Source organism: Caloenas nicobarica, chromosome 8, assembly GCF_036013445.1.
Source record: "Caloenas nicobarica isolate bCalNic1 chromosome 8, bCalNic1.hap1, whole genome shotgun sequence".
Taxonomy (NCBI): domain Eukaryota; kingdom Metazoa; phylum Chordata; class Aves; order Columbiformes; family Columbidae; genus Caloenas; species Caloenas nicobarica.
In genome coordinates this window covers 27206458-27225906 of record NC_088252.1, presented here as the reverse complement: position 1 = coordinate 27225906, position 19449 = coordinate 27206458, and the positions used below count along the sequence as shown (strand labels likewise).

Genomic DNA, 19449 nt, shown 5'->3' with positions numbered 1-19449 from the left:
AGGACGGCGCTTGGCGCGGCTGACTGGAAGCTCACCGGGGAAAAATGAAGAACTGGCACGAGATTTTCAGCCACACCAGTGACCTGGTAACGGCTTAATCCTGAGGCTACAAAGTACCTGACGACTCAGGTACCCACTGCCACTTCCCAGGCTCTTTGTCCATCCAGGGCCATCGGTTGTGTCCCCATCCAGGAGGGACGGCATGGGGGTTGTGACTCCCACCTGAAACACCTCAATATAGTGACTCAATAAAAGTGACTGCCAAAAAATGCAGAAAAAAATGTGTGTGCAAATTGTGAATTCTAAATCTGCATAACTAATGGAAAATAACTTCATGTGCTACACATTAATTAGTTTCACAAACTTCAACCCCTCCAACTCGCTCCCTCTTGCTCTTCTCCCACTCGCCTTGGTCCTTCCCCATGATTTAAGAGCATCTCGGGCTGCCCATCAGGGTAATAAGCAAGTTTGTTTGTTTCGAATCTCCCATCTCATTTGTCTCTGGAAGAATTCTGAAGGTGTTTCCCAGTTTCTTTCTTTACAAATATTGATTCTGTATTAATTCCATTCTGCATTATTAAGTTCTTCATTACCTCATCTTATGACAGAACCATTAAAAGTTCTGTGTTAACAAAGCCCACATTATCCCTATTGCTCCTCATATTACATCATCTCTGAGCACCAGGAAATATTATTTTCAGCTTCATTTCCCTTGCCACTGAACCCGAATATCCCCCAACGAAGAGCTCTCTCTAGTAATAGTATTTTCTAGGAAGGGACTTGCCAGCTTTTAGGAAGAGCCCTCATATTTCTGTAACAAGTCACCAGCAAATTTATGACACTTAAATCTTTTCATCATCACTGCCAGTGTCAGTTTTGTCCAAGAAAGCCTCCAAATAAGTATTAGCTGGACTGAAATACTGGATTGCCCTCAGGTACTTTTTCAAGATGCTGATTTTATTGAGTCCACCCAGAATACAGAGCTTTGCTGTGTATTGTAATAAACTGTATTATTGCTTAGTTGCATTGTATGTTACATGCTTACCATGTCCAATATATAGCATGAGATGAAAGCGATATGAAGGAAAATCAACTTAAGTGAACAGTACATACAAATTATCTTTATTTTCCTTTCAGTGCAACCTCGAGGATTTGGAAGGAAACGTGAAGAAACACAGAAAAGCAAGTTTGCCCAGTGGAAAAATATTCCTTACAGAGTGAGAACATAAGAAGGAATCACAGATTTCTTTTGCGAATCTTAGTGGGAATGAACTAGAAGAGTGGAGAGAGAGGAACTAGAAGAGTGGAGAGAGAGTACCCAGCTATAGGCTGCAGAGCGCATACATTCCAGCATGGAACGTACATATGGATACCTGCTTTTCTACAGAACATTCACAAAGCTGGTCTCTACCAACCACTGCCTCTCCTTCATGAAGGACAAGAACACCAAAGACCAAATATAAACCCAACGTTCAGTAGGCCAGTGCTAATACAAGGGTTGTTGCGTTTTTCCTAAATCAAGAACCAGAGACTGGAGATCTTAAATGGGGGAGAGATATATATATACACACACACACACATATATATATATATATAGAGAGAGAGAGAGATATGAAGAGATCAGCAGGTGTTAAGAAACAGTTATCTCACTCACTGGAAGGATTTCAGGGGTAGTGACACGGGGATACTTCACATAACTGCTGACAGAAGTGAAAAAAAGCACCGCGCTAGGAAAAAAAGCAGAGGAGAAAAAACTCTGATAAAAGAATAGGAAATGATTTGTGAGCAAATGAAGAAAAAGTCACCTGGTGCAGTTAGAAAGGTCAATCTGTAGAAGAGGAGACCTCCCGGAAAAGCCAAGAGCGCTGAGCTGCAGAGCTCCAGGTACATCTCTGCACGGCGGGGGCTGCAAAACCAGCAGGAGAAAAGGGAGGTTGAAACCTGGGAAGAAAGACCTTCCACAAAACCTTGGGCTGGGGTTTGCGGATCTGGTGGAGCGTCAGCCGGGACGCCGAAGATTGATGCGGAGATTTCAGCCACCTTCCAACACTGGGACGTGCGACCCCTCGTAGAGTTTTCAAAGGCTCATGCTGGAGCAAGATACCTGATGTAAACACCTTATTTACCGACTTTATTGCTGTGGAGAAGCCAGCAAGTCTCCAACCGAAAAGAGAACAAAGCACATTAAAAGCAGTTACGAAAAATCTCGTGTAAAAGCTGATTCCCAAGTTTTATGGTAAGAAGCTTCAGGGAATTCAAAAGTATCAAAAACCTGTGTAGCAATGGCAAGCTGAGTAGGAAATTATCAAATAACACATCAGAAAACTACCAGTCCAAGTCAATACTTTAGTCCTACCGGCATTTTACTACTGAGCAGGCTCTAAATTTCCTTATGGTTCCCTGCACTGGAAAAAAGGTTTATTCCGCATTTCGGTTCTAACGCAGGTGATGAGGGGGAATCTGGCTTTTAGCTCAGGTTAGCAGCTTAAATTACCTCCTTGTTACTTCAACCCATTTTAGCTAATCCAGGCTAAGCAAAAGAAATTGCCCTCCAAGTACAACTCACAACCACCATGGTGGTATTTGGGGAAAAGCCACAAAATTATTAGTAATAAAGGATGAAAATAAGAAGGATAAAGAAACTTCTATTTAAAAATAAATGAATGCAAGTAACTACCTCCACATGCCTAAATTGTTATTCCCCTCATGAACAGCTTTCCACGGCTTATTGAAATTCGCATATTGTCTCTGCGGTAGATGTAGTGTTGGAAAAATAATTACAGAAGATGACAAATGAAGTAAATTATACCCAAACTGTGGCTATAAAACAAAAAAAAAGCTGTCTGCTTCGTGTCTGATGGTTTGAGGTATTTTTAAGACTAGAAAGTTCAGAGGCTAATCCAATAAATATAATGGTATTCACCAGTTTTAGAACCCATGTAACATCATTCTTAAATATACCACAACCCACAGCATCTACAGAAAAATGTAATTTATCCTGGCGAAGAGAAAATCCTGCCCAAAGCCCTTCTAGAAAAGGACTGTGCAAGTTAAAATTTAATGAACTGACTGCAGGAAAAGGATTTTGAATTTATTACAAGTCCAGACTTACTTAAATGAAGTAGCTGTTTAATTCTGAGCTCTTGGGTAGGGGGTTCTGAGTTAGAAGATTAAAATCTTGAGAAAGAGGCGAAGTCGAGTTCGGACCTAAGGAGGCTCCGCAGATCAGCCGAGATGCATCTTGGTGACGATGCTGCTGGGATCGATTCTGCTCATATTATAAATGTCTCGGACCAGCTCCTGGCGAATCACAGGAATGATGGCACTAATGTATTAAAAAGTAATTATACGTTCTCCTGCCTCCAGCAGGCAGATCTGCAAACAGGTGGTATTTATTACTTCTTCTCCGCTTCATTAAATATGGGTTATTATAGAAGGGAAACAACAGCGGTTTAACTATTGTTTACATCTAACCCAGAACTAGTTTTATGTATCAGAAAGAACAGAAGGTAAATCACTAGAATTACGGAAATTAAAACACAAATCGCTCGGCACGAGTATTCCTTACCATAGGCAAAGGCTGGCGTTACTGTTTTCTTTACTGGCGTACCTAAAGGCTGAACCCCAGGCAAAATAGTGAAATAAATGGTGAATTTGGAGTGGAGAATATCACTACTTGAAAGATTTGCTCTCAGGACAACAAGGGCGAGGGCACAACCCTGTCCCATTGCTGTCCCCTCACCTCCTCCCTCCCTAAACCTCCTCTTCAGGAGCTGAAGATGAAATCACAACCCTGCATTTTAATTTAATCAGATGCAATCTTTTTTTTTTTCCAGCTGTTAATGTGAAATTAGCATCACATTGTACCTTAAACTGCCACCAGGAAAGAAAAGAAAGATACAAATTAAATCTAAAGCCACAGCTAATGGAGTGAATCGCACAGAAACTGAGTGTATGGGGGAAGCGTGGTACATGCTACAACGACTGGAAACTTAACTCTAGCAGTTCTGAATTTAGGAGATTATAACATTAATAATGTTCTTTTAATGCTGCTTGAGTGCGTGCTTTTATAAACAAACCTAAAACATTTAAAGCAAAATAGGAAATTAAATGGCATTTTCCTACACTTGCTATATTTGTGAGCGCATACACCTCTTTGCAGTTGCTCAGTTTATTGAACATATACTGTATGATGTATAAAAATTGCTAATCCTGGGGGGTTTTATTCCTGACAAAAGCTAATGTGACAAAATTACTGCTGATGTGTGACTCACGTGTCCAGTTTTCCTCCCTAAATTTGAAATGGCATAAACATTTAATTAATAAGTTTCAGACCTGAAGGATGCTGTAATAGAGTTAAGATTTGAATTTCAGATGTAATTTTTGCATCAGATGTGAATACAAAAACATGTATGAATACAGAATGGAGTATTTTGAACATATAACTCACATTTCTGAATGTGAATAAACTATAACCAGAGCCCAAAGGCTGCACTGTGGATACTCCTGTAAAGTGCTGCCAATGCAGAGCAAAGAATCAACCACATAACTACTATTTCGGCTGCTGCTAACATCCAGAATTTTTAAAAAATCTGCAAGATTTGTTTCCACTTGAGAAATCCTTCATGCTAAAGAAATTCCAGTTGCCTCCTGGTCACGCTGTCACCCTTTGTTAGCTACGGTGAAACCGATTTCCACATCAGAGTAACCGGTTAAATTGTGTACTGGCCTTTTGAAGCCCATTTTGGATTTTTTTTCCCCCCAAAACTGTGATAACAGTTCTGCTTTGAAAGTTTAAAAGAAATGTCTGAGAGAGAGCCTGGACTGTTCCCAAAGGTGACATCAGGGCAGGGTGGTAGGAGAGAGCCGTCCCAAGTACGGAGAGCTCTGCAAGTTCTCCCAAAGGACGATGAACCCTGTACATCACATAGAACATAATGAAATCAAACAATAATTCCACACAGCTATTAGCTGGGCAATTCCAAAATGACACCAGGAAATGACGCTGCAGCAGGATCGATGCAGGCTGTGAAATCCACTGAAACAGTCCCACTGGTTTGCTGTGTCTGGCTTATTACCCAAGGTTTTGTAGATGCTACCTTAATATATGTTATCTCCATTTGAGACAGAATAATGACAGGACATTGAAAAGAAGATTTTTTTTGTTGGCTATTTTTGGTTTTATTTAGTTTTCCCTGCAATAGGGCTGCTGCATTAACGTCATTCATGGATTTCTTAGCTTAAAAAGACATCTCAGGAAAACAAGAACAACTTGCATCTTTGGCCATGCTTACAACTACTACAGCAGCCCGCTACTTCTCTAATGCTACTTTTGCAATCCAATGTGTAAAAGCCAGAAATGAAATTTTTCCCTCTATAAAATCACTCCAAAGATGGAGCAAGCGAAAAGTGGAAGAAAAAGTCCGGGCCGTTGCCCGAAGCATGAACAACCCTGGATTCAGCAACCCCATGGCCCTTCCTACCGCATCCAGAAAGCGGCTGCGGAAACACCAAAAAGGAGATGAAAATGATGCATGTGCTGCAGAGCCAAAGCACAGGGGAAGCTCTTGCTTCAGGAGCTTCCTGCCCAAAATACAGGATTTCTCCATCTACCCACACGCGGGCACCCACAATGGCATTTGGTGACACGGGGCTTACCGTGTGACAGGCTCAGAAGTGACCTGGTAAAGATGCTGCTGATAGAAACACATCCTAACACTGAGCATTTTAGATGCGCTATAATATATACACACACTTTCTATATATAGTATAACACACACACAAATAGTATATTCAGCAGATTATTCAGCAGATATACTGCTAGGCAAGCACTACACAAGGTCTTGTTTTATACACATCACAACAAAATTTACCTTTCAAAAGCTGCCATCTCTTTAAACTAAAAAGTCAAATGAGAGAAAAGGGAAAATGTTTCCAGATAACGATGCACAGCTACTTCCAGAAAAGCCAGAGGAGATGCACTTCTTTCTTTTCGATGCTGAAAAACCCAAACAGCGTTCTTTGTTGGTTTTGACACAACAGTAGGACTAAAAAGGAGATGTTTTGTTTGGGTAAGTTGGGGGATGGAGCTGTTGTGTTTTTCGGAGACTTGATGTTCCGCCCTCACCGCAGGCTGATGCGAATCTCAGCCTGGAAATGGCCGAGAAGACACGATTTGTTATCCCAAGAACAAAATTCATTCTTAACTGTTACCAGTATGACTCAGATAAGGCCAATTTTTTTTTTTGCTGCATTTGTCCATTTTTTGGTGATGACGTATTCACTGTCCATGTTTATGTCTGCACTGTCCATGGCTTTGATGGGACCAAAAGAAACATTATACACGATAGGCTTTAATCTACACAAGTACATTGACAGAGACCATGCAGCATTATTCCTGCAAAAACAAAATAATGGGCTTAAATACGGTTGCTGAAGTCGGTAAATGGAATATAAAAATGACGAACTTTGTGTATACAAAATCACATCCACAATAAATCCACATCAACATGATATGTTTTAATGAATTCCTTATCAGTGCAAGTCTGGCATTGGGCTTTACTGTCTCACTATTCAATATATGCATACAAATTAAATCAGCTTCATAATCTTAGTCCTTAGCTTTACACTAATTATTGATACGGCTCCACCATCTCGAGCCTCAGGATGGAAAACATTATCAATTATTTAGGCAAAATGCAAAACTATCCAGATGGATAAAGACAAACCGTGCAAAGACATGCTTTCTATCATCCCTGATCAGCTTTCACAACAAAAATCCCCCCAAAATTGAAGGGTATTTATTGCAAAACCTCAAGGTGTTTTGCCTTCGTCTACATCCTCTTATATGAGAAAAAGCAACACTTTTGAAGTGCCCCTTTAATAAGCAAAACCTACCAGAGCAACTATTATGCTGCACAAACAAGAATCCACCTGGAAAAATGATACAAAGAAAAATAAGCGATGTTCCGCACCTTAACACAACCCAGCCAGACCTCAACCAGGACAAGTAGTACACGAGCTTTTAAGGCATGAAATACGTGTGCACCCAGGCTGAACATTTTCTGAATGCCAACAATCGGCGCCAAGAAGACGACAGGTTTCGGAGCAATAACTGCTGAAATTGCACTTGCTCCAAAGCAGGAGCTTTTCCTGCAGAACTCCAGGCTTCGGCCAGGCTCCCGCTTCTTCCTTCATCTCCCAATTTGTAGCCTCACAGCTGCTTTTGTCTTACAAAAAGCGTTTCGGCAGCAGAGAGACTCGTTTTGAACTGGTACCGCTTAGTCACTACGGTGGAGACAAGCAAGACGCAATTTTTAGCGAGAGCTACCACCGTAGTTGCTGACAGCACAGAGCTGATGATTTGCCGAGAGAAAAAAAAACCAACATGTCGCTTCTTTAAGCCACTTTTTGTAAACTTTAAAACCTCAATAATTTACCTTCCTATCTGAAGCGTGTAGATCAGCAGCTCCCATTGCAGTGGGAAGCTGTCCTTCCAGGAGGAAGCTGTCACACTGATTAATATGAATATAAAATTACACTATTAATACTACCCAAGGGCAGATTTTTGCTGAATATCAACTGTCGGAGCTGCTCCACTGAGTTTTAGACTGCAAACTGCCAGAAACGGTATCAACGAAGGGATGTTCCCCTTCCGAAATGCTGAGGCAGGCAGGGGATGCGGGGACGTGTTTGCACAGGGGAGAAAAGGAAAGGAGAGCACCAGGAGAGGTAAAAACTAACATAAAATTCACACATTACATCCAGGTTCCATGTATCTGGGCAGCCCATGATACAAACCTTGGTATTTCTCCCATAGAAAGTCGAAAATCAAATATATAGAGAGGTATATGCCATAGTGGTCTCTCAGCAGCCACCCATAAAGAATCATTGGGGAAACTAAAATAATAATTAAAAGGTCAAAATAAGGGGGTGTAATAATTTTAGAGAAGCCTGGAGATTTTTAAGAGACTTTTGTGAGCTTCAGGTTTTGGTAATACTTTGCTGCCTGTGGTTTTCCAGCTGCTCCCCTTTAGGAACAGGACCGTACATATTCTTATATATTAGTATATTCAGTATAGCACAAGAAATCTCATCCATCCCAGTCAACTTGACAAGACATATTTTCCTGCAAAACATGCATGAAAAATCAGGGACAGTTATTCACAAACTCTGTTTTATGGCCACACCTCTTGAAAGCGCCTCTAACAATGTACTATATTTTGGTCTTCATCAACGATTTACAACTCAGTTGTGAATGCAAGGAGTATTCTACATTTATGACCTGCAAGAAGCTTTGTGACAGACCTCCACCGAAAATAGGAACTGGAAATAGTTCTCCCCAAAAAGCATAAAGTAGGATACACACTTCATTTCAAGATAATCACTGGACCCTACTCAATATTGCTGCCAGGATGCTGGAGCTAACGAAGAAAAGAGGAATTTCTGCTTTAAACTAGCAGCCAGTTCTGGTCAGCGCCAATGAGAAAAGTTTACTCTATATATATCCACACAAATGGTCCTCAAAGAAACAGCTTCAGCTGCAAATTAACCGTGACATTCGTCAAGAACATATAGTCTGGCAATCAACTATAAGCTATTTCAAGAGTCAAATTCTTCCACAAACTCAACACAGGGTTGAATTTGCAACCCTACAGCAGATCTCGGACCTAAATCTGGTCAGGAATTTGGTGCTGGGAAGAAGGTTGTCAGATATTTTCTTCCCCAGCCCCTGCCCTCCCAAGACCTGGATATGAACGGTCATTAAGCTGAGCAGGAGCCACGTCACAGCTTTAACCGCAGTGAAAGCCATTAACAGAAATGCTTCCCTCAAGAGCACAAAAATAGACATACATTTCTATTATTGACAGAGATACGTCTTGCATGGTCAGCAAAGGCTTCACGTGTTCTTCCGTCTCACCTCCAGACTAATGGAGCGATACCAAAGCACTTTGCCTTTCTGCCTTCTCAGCTCCTCCAAGAGAAATATTAATGGCAAAGTAGGGAGTAAACACTCAAGTTGATTCCTCTGCAGCTACTTCAAACTAAGTGCTTTAAAGTATTTTTCCACCATATATTTTCAGGGCTTTGCTTGGGCTTCTCCTCAGTGACATTTCCAGGCTCATCTAAAAATGGGTTTGATGTTCATGCAAAGCTGCCAGGCCTGGGGACAGCAGCTTATTCTGGGGAAATAAACTGCAATTTGTCTGAAACCTCTCTCCTGGAAAAAAAAAATGCCCTCTGAGGGGTGGTTTTGCAAGGTGGACACAGCCTGTTCAGCACCCTCAATCTCACACTATGAATAAAGGATAGTGGGTGTCCTATGTGCTTGTATAGGGGAAATACAGGTAATATGCTCGAGGCACTGTTAAATATCCATTTACAAGTATTATGTTTATGCTTTTAATAAGGGATGAAGGCAATACGGATGCCTGTATATCTGCCTTGAACATCTACAGGCAATCGCTCAAACGGCAGCAATACCACGCACATCACTGTGGAGCCTGGATTCTTTCATTGAGGCTTCCAAGGTTATTCCTTTCTTTGCTATAATAAGAAGAAAATTAATTAAATAGACTAAGGCAATATCTCTGTACTTCCATAACATATAAAATACCTGTATGGTTTGAAAACAGCAGCAAGGCACAGTATTTTCTAATTTTATCCTGCTCTGAGCGTACAAGACACTTTAAGAGAGAACTCATTCCGTGCTACACAGTATAAAATAGAGCCTAAATCCCCAAGTACATGTAAAATGAATAGTCTCTAGTCTGCACATTCTAAAAATAGTTCACGTGTACATTATGCTATGAATAATTCCTGAGTTTATGAATACTGAAGTGCCTTTTAAAATTTAGACCGCATAGTCTGCAATTTGGACAAGCGATATTGCTGGGGGCACTTCTGCTCAGAAAGGGTAAGCCTGTATAATTTTCTCTTAATAGCATTGTTGCCAGCGCTCCATTTTTCAGGATAATTTGCTTCCGTTGATACAATACTTTACACATCCATATTCATGGAGAATACCAAGGAGGTGTTTTCCATTCATAACTCACGGATATCTTTATACCCGCCAATTACGACACCCAAAGTCAAGAGCGAGCAGGATCATCTCGTATCGTTAGTCTGTCCATAAGGGCTGCGGGAATGGAGCCGCCAAGGCCAACTGAGAGCAGCTAACGGAGCAGGAGGAGCTGCAAGAGGACGAGAAACAAGCAGCAGCTGCTTCCACAAGCCCAAGTCATCCCGTGTTGTCCCCACGTCCCCTCGACCCTTTCCTGGATTTCAGTCTGTCTATAAAGCAGCACAGGCAAACGAAATTTCCTAAGAGACTTCAATAGGTAAATATGTATTCCAGATATAGACAATATCATTTTGTAGGCATACAAACACAAAATAATTGTTTTAGTACAAGATAGACAAAATATCCTTGAAAAATTGATTTTAAAGGGACAGAAATAAACCTGGACATCTATTTGCTTCACCAAGCTAATCAGGAACTTGTTTTACTTGCAATAATTGCGTATCGATCTCAGCAATTACTGCTGATGAAGTTGGAGAGCTGGTTTAAACACATGCCAGGCAGCACTAATAGCACTGATTTCATCTTACACAGGCTGACCACTGTGGAAACAAAAGCCTTTTTAAGATGAAACTCTCCTGTTACTTGCTGAATTTCGCATCTTGATGAACTTAACTCACCCTTAGTTAGAAGCAATTTAAGAAGAGTCATGCTTTAATTGACAGCTAATAGACCAAAGGCTTAATTGCCTTCTTACATGTGAAACAGAACTTTGTGGCTCAAAGAATATTAGTCTATAAATAGTAGGAATAAATGCCGTGCAGCGCTGCGTCATGCAATGAAGCTCAAAGCAAACGCACCCGACTTGGTGTGAGCAACGGGACAGACGCGCGATGCCAAACTCGAGCAGCTGAACCCCAAACTCAGTGAGCATTTTTAGTAAAGAAAGCAATATCCAGGCGACAAGCGGTGACATCTCTTGGCTTGTCCCAGCAGTGGTGTGGCCAGCAGGCCCAAGGCAGTGACCATCCCCTGTGCTGGGCACTGGGGTGGAAAACCTCGAATCCTGGGGGCAGTTTTGGGCCCCTCACTACACAAAAGACCTTGAGGTGCTGGAGCAGTTTAGGTTGGATATTAGGAAAAATTTCTCTGTGGAAAGGGCTGAGGGGCATTGGAACAGGCTGCGCAGGGCAGTGGTGGAGTCACCACCCCCGGAGGGTTGAACATCGGAGACGAGGTTCTGAAGGACACTGGTTAGAGGTGGACTTGGAAGTGCTGGGTTAGCGGTTGGACTCGATCTTAAAGGCCTTTTCCAACCTAAACGATTCCATGATGTACAACTGAGCTGTCAAGCTGTCGGAGAGCGTTCACAAGGCAGATTATTCAGCTCGCAACAAATTAAAGAATAGTGAGCGTTTATATAATAGATGCACCAAAAAGGACTGTAACAGTAATGGTGCTTCCCACAGTCTTTGCATAATCGCAGTCTTAAAAAGCCATTCTCTTTTCATTTATTCTTTTCTTCTGAAAGCCACAATTATTCCAACAACTCAACATGCTATGCCCTAGCAATTTGTAAATGAAAAACTGAAACGCTGTTCATCAAGACAGGCAAATTAAAACAGACTGTATTTATCACACTGTTTGTACAAAGTGAAGAAAAACTGGATGTTTACCTCACTGAACATAACTAAAGCAGCCCCAAAGCTGTAACTTCAGCTGATTCTGGAAGTTATTCATAGCAGCACCTGTCAAACAACTTTTTAAAGCTTTTATCCTTATCCTTTTTAAAAAAAATTAAACTCCTCAAGAGAAATAAAGCCCGTAAACTTAAAATTGACATTCTTGCTAGAAGATGTGGCACTTAAATTGCAAAACGTTCATTGAGAAAAGTGTGATCCAAAATAAATAAACCAATCACTATCCATTTCAGGCCCCCAAATAATAAAATCAACTGTGTACAACTAATTGGGATATGGCATGGACAAATCAAAGAAGTGAGAGAAAGCACATGATGCCAAGGATGGGGACACCTGGGATTTGGGGCTCTATAGAAACAGCTCTAGAATTGGACCTGTATCTCCTTGAATACAGAATTCTGATAATTAATTCCTGGTGGTGATGGCAGAGGAGAAATAACTTTATTCCCTTCTGCCGCTGATTTTCTTTTCGCTTGCCCTATAATCACACACTTCGGTATCACTTTAGAGTACCTAATAAAAGCACACGTGAATGCAAAGAGATGGATTGCAGACTGATTAAACAATATTAACCCATAATCTCTTGCCTCGTATCCCAGATCAGAAAAATTTATCTTGCACGTGTCTGTGGTTTTGTTATACAAGTGTGTAAAGAGAAAGTTCTGAACCAGTAGGGCTTACGGGGTATTCAGTTATTCATGCCAGAGAATTCTGTAGTAAACAATTAGCCATTTACTGACTAAAGTAAACAGAGATAATAAAAAACAAACACTGTATGAGTAATTACTGTAGGTGAGCATTTCCAGCAGGTACATCCAGCCTCACTCCAGCATTTCTTTTCTACCTTGGCAGGTAACTGCCAGGATACAACAGGATTCCTTCGTCCTCCGGATGAAAGAATAAGGTTGTAGCTCTGAAACAGACACGTGGGACTCTTGTAAACTGTTCTTGTTAATGGCTTTCATATTTGCATATATATGCGTCCACAGATTATAGCCTGCCACAGTTAGAGATGTTACCCGGCTACCATGACTAATTCATTCTCCTCACTTGGCTGCCCCTGCTCCATAGAGGAGACAGTACTTTTTCTAATAAAATTTAAATCTTTCCCTCACCCATCCTGGATGTTTTGTCTCGGTGTTTAAAAAATGGCATTGTAACACCCCCAAAATCTGTTGGTTTAGTTGCTAATGTTTCTGCTGACTCAGATCTATTCAGGACTCAAGTAAACCGTAATCAAAATTTAAAGCACTAATAGGGTTTGTCCCCTCTTATACAAATCTACACAAGAAGTTACAACCAGCATATTTAAAATCCTTTAGGTGATACAGTAGGTTTAAAATTAAAGTACCTCTTTGAAATCTGAAACTGTTATTATTTTTCAGTTGGGTCAAATTCTCTGAAAGAAAAGCAGCGATTATCAAGCACCACTCCCTACAAACCTTGGCAAGACCTATTCTGTTGTTGTGAATGTGGAAGATGAGAAGGCTAAAAAAACCTCTCGCATTCAAATCTGCCCAATAAATCTCAAACCACTAGAAAAGAGGTAACAGACATGAGAATGTTTCTCCAATTTTTCTTCTTACTGGTGCACACGAAGACCACTTAGGAGCATACATTAAAGGATCAATAAACATAATATGTCCCAAAACATGCCGTTTGATCAAATCTTGGGCAGTGTCCTGCTGCCTGTAACTCGAAATGGAGCAAGAGAAGCTCCTGACCCCGCGAGATCCCGATTTTGAGCCCGCAGAGGTTGTGCCGACACCTCCCCGGTATCTACACCCCGGGGATTTGCAGCACAACCTACTTTCCTCTTTGGAAATGACACGAAACTTGGCTGGGCCACCCCCCAAGTGCACAGTGACATAGATGGCTCTGCCTAGAATAGATGCGACGGGCGCTGCAGAGCTGGGACAGAACCACGATACACGGGCTTTGAAACAAGAACGCGGGGCGGGTGGGGGGAAAGCAGCAAGTGCCCGAAACTGGGCCTTCACCTGCAAAAAATTGGGTATCCAGTCATCGTGAAACCAGCCACTTGGCAACATGGATCTGCCCGTTTCCTTAGTCAAGCCGTGTGTGGTACAAATCTCACAATCCTTTCATTTATCTGTATTCCCCTACAAGGAAAATTAAACCCACCGAAATTTTAAGTAATGAAAACTACTGGGTCACGTGGTAATTTTTTAAATAAATTCTTTAGGATTACTCTTAAGCTACCAGGGGCCCAATGGTGACGGCAAGGGACAGTCGCTCCTCCGTGCAAACCTCTCCCTGAGACAGGGTCCATCACCCCTGCTCCCCCCTCACCTCCACTCTACACTTCTCCAAGTCGTTTTAAAAGGTGATACTTCATTACAGTCAGGTGGGGGAAGTCAAGATTAAGTTTGGGGTAAGAATTCGCTCACATGACATTTCTGTGTCAAAATCACTTCATTTGTTGTCAGGACAATGACGAAGATGGAGTGAAATCCTACCGGAAGACTTTAATTTTGTGACTCAAAACTTCTTTAATCGCGAGTTACGATGTGATTAAAGATGACTCTAATGGCTCCTAGTGACAGAAAGCTTGATTTTTGATTGTTTAAGCCTTTGCACAGCCTGCTGAAGAACAGTTATTATGTAATATTAATACTTTTAGCTATTTCTGGTTTACTAAAGGGATCCAAAAGAAACAACACTGCAGGATCACCACGGCAGTAAAGTCCAACCAGACTTCGCTGCAGCGAACAGGAAGGCTCAAAGGCCAGAGCATTTCACAAACGCAGTTAAAACTCAAGGCAATTGTAAAAAGAATTTCAAGGCCATTGATAAAGTGGCGTTTCATTCTGAAAAGCTTCATTTCTACGTGGAAAGGTATGTTATTTAGTGCCTCAATCCTGTTCAATTTAAAGTAAACTTGCCCTTAATTTATCTGTTCCACAGCTTTATGTTCACCATACCTGCCATGGAACATATTTGCTTAGTACTAATTAATAAACATAGCTTCCAATAAAAATATGCAAAAGAAAATTTATTGGGCAATCATTTATCACTTGATTGGGCTGTGGTTAACAACATCAATTCATCTTTTTAAACCACTCCCAGTTACTTTTGGAAACACACTCAACCCACTGTACTAACCGCAGGTATTAACACCTGAAAAGGTACGAAGCCGAGAAGCCGGATTCAAAGTTCCGGCTCCCTCCAGAACTGAACACTTGATGAGCATTAAGAAGAATCTCTCCAGCTGCTCTCATGGAAAAATTAATCCAGTTTCAGCTCAGCAGCCTAAAACCAAGTGTCCCCACAGGAAAACCAACTTCCAAGTCGGTCACGAAATGAACTTCATTAGGTCTAATGAGACCAATTGTGCATTAACTACATACAGATAATCCTTATTTTGGATTATTCATTGAAAAATCTGTTTGTTTAAAAGGTACATATTTTTGAATCTACAGTGCCCTTGTTTTAACCCAGACTGCGGTATCTACGGGCCTCGCGATATTTGGTGCATTTGTATGCAGACATTCGCAGTGCCAGGAAGAGCTTTTCTCCCTGCTCCTCAGCTGGGGAAATGAGGCAGACAAAAGTTAAATAATGACCCAAGGTCAGGCAGGAACTCTGCAATGGAGTGTAATTTCTGTGCCAGTTTGCTTCTCTGGCATATCCAATGAAGGCACTAGGAATAGGCTGGTAAAGTTAACATACAAATGAATTTATTTTGGGGAAAATACCCCATGTAACACGATAAAATACTCAGACGCTTCCTTCTAAAAAATTACTTTGTGTACTTCTCTTCCTTTCAGCCTTGGTTTGCTCACCTGAGGTTGAACGTCCACAACACTCCGCCTGCGCCGGCTCCGAAGAACAAGGAACACGTTCAAAGCTTTCTTACCTGCACGCAGCCAGGTGAGAAAACACTGGTGGTGCTTTCAGATTCCTCCTCAGAGGAGCCTGCACCTACAACAACATTTTGAAACTTCAAACGTATCGAAGAGGTTGGAACACTAAACCTTTTGAAAAAAGTGGGAAGAAACGTAATTACAAGAGGTATCTATTTAGGAAATGCCGTGCGCAGCCTTGTATTAGATTTACTGCACAGATGCAAACTTTTATTCTAATACTGTGCTTTATATGTTTACGTGATTTGATTTCTTTTTGAGCTTGTTACCAACTCAAAGTTATACTCCTGACCTGCGGATCCGAGGGACTGCCTTTAACGGAAGGACTTGTCCAAATTGCCCTAACAGTTTAACAGAAAAAAACCAAATAACTTAAGGCAGCAGTGGTGTTTATATTATTAATTTGTAAGATTACAAAAAGAAAAAACTTTTGATAATACATAATGTTTAATTAATGAAATAATTCTACGAATTTAGTGTTAAAATGTTGTCTGGGAGTGTTTACTCCCAGCCAGTTAATTCCTTCAGTTTAATAGCACAAAAGGAAACTAGTTGATATACAAATATAAAATCAATGCAACATCGCAGCAGGAACGAGGATGTCAGGAGGAAATGTAGATTTTTCACTCATCAATAGGAAAGAGCAAAGACAGAGACAACCTCGCTCACCCATGCTGATGCCCTCCAGAAGCCACCCAACCACCACTATGTGGTTTGAGCTCTGAGAAACAAGAGTTGATTGTGCTCGCAGGCCGGGCCGTGTTAAGAAAGCAAAGAAATTGATACGATTGTGGAGAACAACATGGTCCCGTGATCATTTATTTCAAATTTCTAGCAGTTCCTAGAGAGCCACCTACATCACAGGCAGAGATTTTATATACTCTAAATAAAAAGGACCCACATCCAAGTGGAAAGCCATGAAAGGATTCATTCCCAGACCGGGAATAAAGTCTTGCACTTGTTATGCAGCTTTATTTCACCACATAAGTCCAAAAGTGCTTGCTTTTCACAAGCTGAAGCCACTCACAATGAAATTTTACTCGGTAGTTTCCTACTCCTCACATTTTCCTGCCTATGGGAGAGCTGGTTTTTAATATTTTGTATCATCAAACATTTAGCTGGGTACTTACATGGTCCTCAACCCTGTGATATCTAATTTGTGCCCATCTGTCTTGAAATGATTAGGGCCTAATCTAGTGAATTGATTGGACTTGTGTTAGATTCTCTCTAAATGACAACGATCAAACATCAGCAAAAGCACTGGAAGACGCTGGACGTTACTGTGGGAGATGCTGGTGCCGTAACGGAGATCTGGAGGAGGGACACGTACAGATCCGACGGAAGGAGTAGCAGTTCTCTGGCACTGGCTGAATATTTAATTCCTTATTTTTCTCCCAGTTCTGAAACAGTGTGTCACTATACGCTACCTCTCCGCAAAGTTCACCAGATGGCATTTAGCTTCTATATGGGGATGTAATTAAAACAGACCCTTGGAGAGAGTTACTCTGCAAAGAAAAACTGACGTTAAGACGAATTTACTCTCATCTTCTCTAAACACCTAGGTAAAAACCAGTTTTTAAACAAGGTATCTAACAGCCAAAGCCCTTTTCTGAATGCTACTAATTAAATAAAATGCTCTTTTGTCCAAAGAGCCATGTCTGCCTCCGAGTGGGCTGACGTTCCAGCACCAGAACAAGGAGGCGACGAGAGCAAAAAGCTTTGCAGAACAATTGCCTTCTACGAAGACGCCACGCAAGGCAGGCGGATTGCGCTTCTGTTTGCTGGTTTTTGTTTCACACACATAATGTGTTCTTTTTTGCTTTCTCTCCTTTTAGTCACTGCACCCAAGCACAACTGCTGCGGAAATGCCTGTGGTTTCTGCAAAGAGATACAGTTGTTCAACTAACTGGGGGCCCCAGAACTCCATCAAATTAGCAGAGTGCTACTGAGAGCTGATGAGTCTATCAGGGTGATCTAATTAGGAATCCACAAAGTGTCAAAGCTCTGTAAGGCAATTCCACACTCTCTTCCCATCTGAGAACTGTTGAACTGAAACAGCTGGATGCACAGCACAAGTAGATCACCTAGATGCAGAAAACTTGACAAATAGCTACAAACCAAGGGATTTATTCATTTGGCATTATGTATAAAAAATTTAACTACACCTTTTACCCCCTTCTCAAATTGTGTTTCATATTTGTATTACTAAGTGATAAACTAGTATAGTAAATCTAGCCAGGCAATGAATAATGACTTTTCCAGCAGAGGAATCAATCAGGATGCAATAAGCACAGTCAGATGTTGCTATGACAGTGAGCAGCTAATGTGAAAAGCTGACAAAAAAGCAAAATATTTGAATATGTTTTGCAATGGCTTTAAAAAATATTTCATTATATTACTGTTTGTATCTATTTCTGTATCAGACCTCGTTCTCTCAACTGTGTTGAGCTCTTCTGTAAGGAAAAGCAGGACAGTACCTGATACAAGAGGATCCATATGAGCTGGATCTGAGCACAGATCCAAGACCAACAATCTTAGGAGCTTAACCAGAGAGTAGGAGAACTCAGGATTAACAACACGTCTGGAAAAACAGGGGAGCCAAGACCAGATTAACTACCATGAATGGACCAAAGAAAGTGCCTCACTATTTAGTTTGAAGCAGTTGTACTTATTAATCCACCGGGAAACAGCACCACAAAAAAAGACAAACCACACCTAGTCCAAGAAGATTAATGAGCATATGTCAAGGTGTTGCAAAATTTAGCCCTCAAATATATCAACTGTCAAGGACATTATAATAGTAACAGTGACAGATGATCAGGACTTGGCCAGAACACTGATATCTCAGCTCTCAGAGAACAAAGGGGGAAATCTGCACATTTTACCTTTAGCTGTAGAAGAAGAAAAGTTCTGAGAGGACAGTTTCCAGGGACTCGCCCAGAACATGGAGAGCGAAAAATTAAGGAGAAAAAAAAAAAAAGCGCTGAAACAGAAGTATGAAAGAGAGGAAGGAGATTACCTGGGGCCCAGGGAAAGATGAGACACAAGCATCAGGAGGTCGAAACTCTGAGTCAGTTGGGGTCATGAGATCGGCCATAGCTACAAAGAAGATTGGAGAGTCTGAAGTTTTAGGAAGAAAGATGCTGGCAAGGATGTGATTAATGGCAAAACTTATGTAAAACATGAATGAGAACACTGAAATTGAATATAAGTTTTTGCTATCCAAATAACTATAGAAAAAACAGGCTACGTAACAGACCACGACAGTGAAGAAAAGCTACATGAAAATGAATCTCACTTGTTTTTCCTCTCATGCTGAAGACAGTAACTATTTTCAGTATCTCTCTACTTAATGTGTGGAGCATTTGTGGGGACAGCCCTATGTACCATCACAAATATCAGCTTTGGAGGGACTACAAGGCAGGAGATGGGATCCCTGGAAGTGTTCTTGGAAACCGCAGGAATTGTATCTAAAGGTCACTCCATGTTCTTCACATTCTTTAACCTCGACGACTCAGTTGACGGGCTCTGTTTAGACACAGAGGTTAAAGAATATAGAATATCATTGACTCAGGTGTGACAGAAATGGGTGACAAATACTTATCTCTAAATGCACCACTAGAAACTGTTTCTTCCCTACTGAAATTTTTAGATACGTTTACAGCATTTTTTCTAAACTATCAAACCAGTTTTCATAAATGTAATTCAGTTCCTATGCCTGCAGTCTCTATTTCATTACTGGCGCTCTAGCAACATGGTTTAATCCCTTGCTCTCCAAATTCTTTATAAAACAATATGCTTACAACAAATTATAATCCTTATTGACAAGCAATCCATTAAA

At 41.0% G+C, this 19449-nt stretch overlaps 1 protein-coding gene across 1 annotated transcript in view; it reads right to left on the bottom strand.

Moving 5' to 3' along the window:
• The window catches only part of PPM1L (protein phosphatase, Mg2+/Mn2+ dependent 1L), a 123088-nt gene that overhangs the window by 48466 nt on the left and 55173 nt on the right, over positions 1 to 19449 (bottom strand). Inside the window, exon 4 of the mRNA XM_065640296.1 lies at positions 18628 to 18707. Within this exon, the coding sequence (XP_065496368.1) occupies positions 18628 to 18705 (78 nt within the window). The 5' untranslated portion in view covers positions 18706 to 18707. The remainder of the gene's footprint in view (positions 1 to 18627; positions 18708 to 19449) is intronic.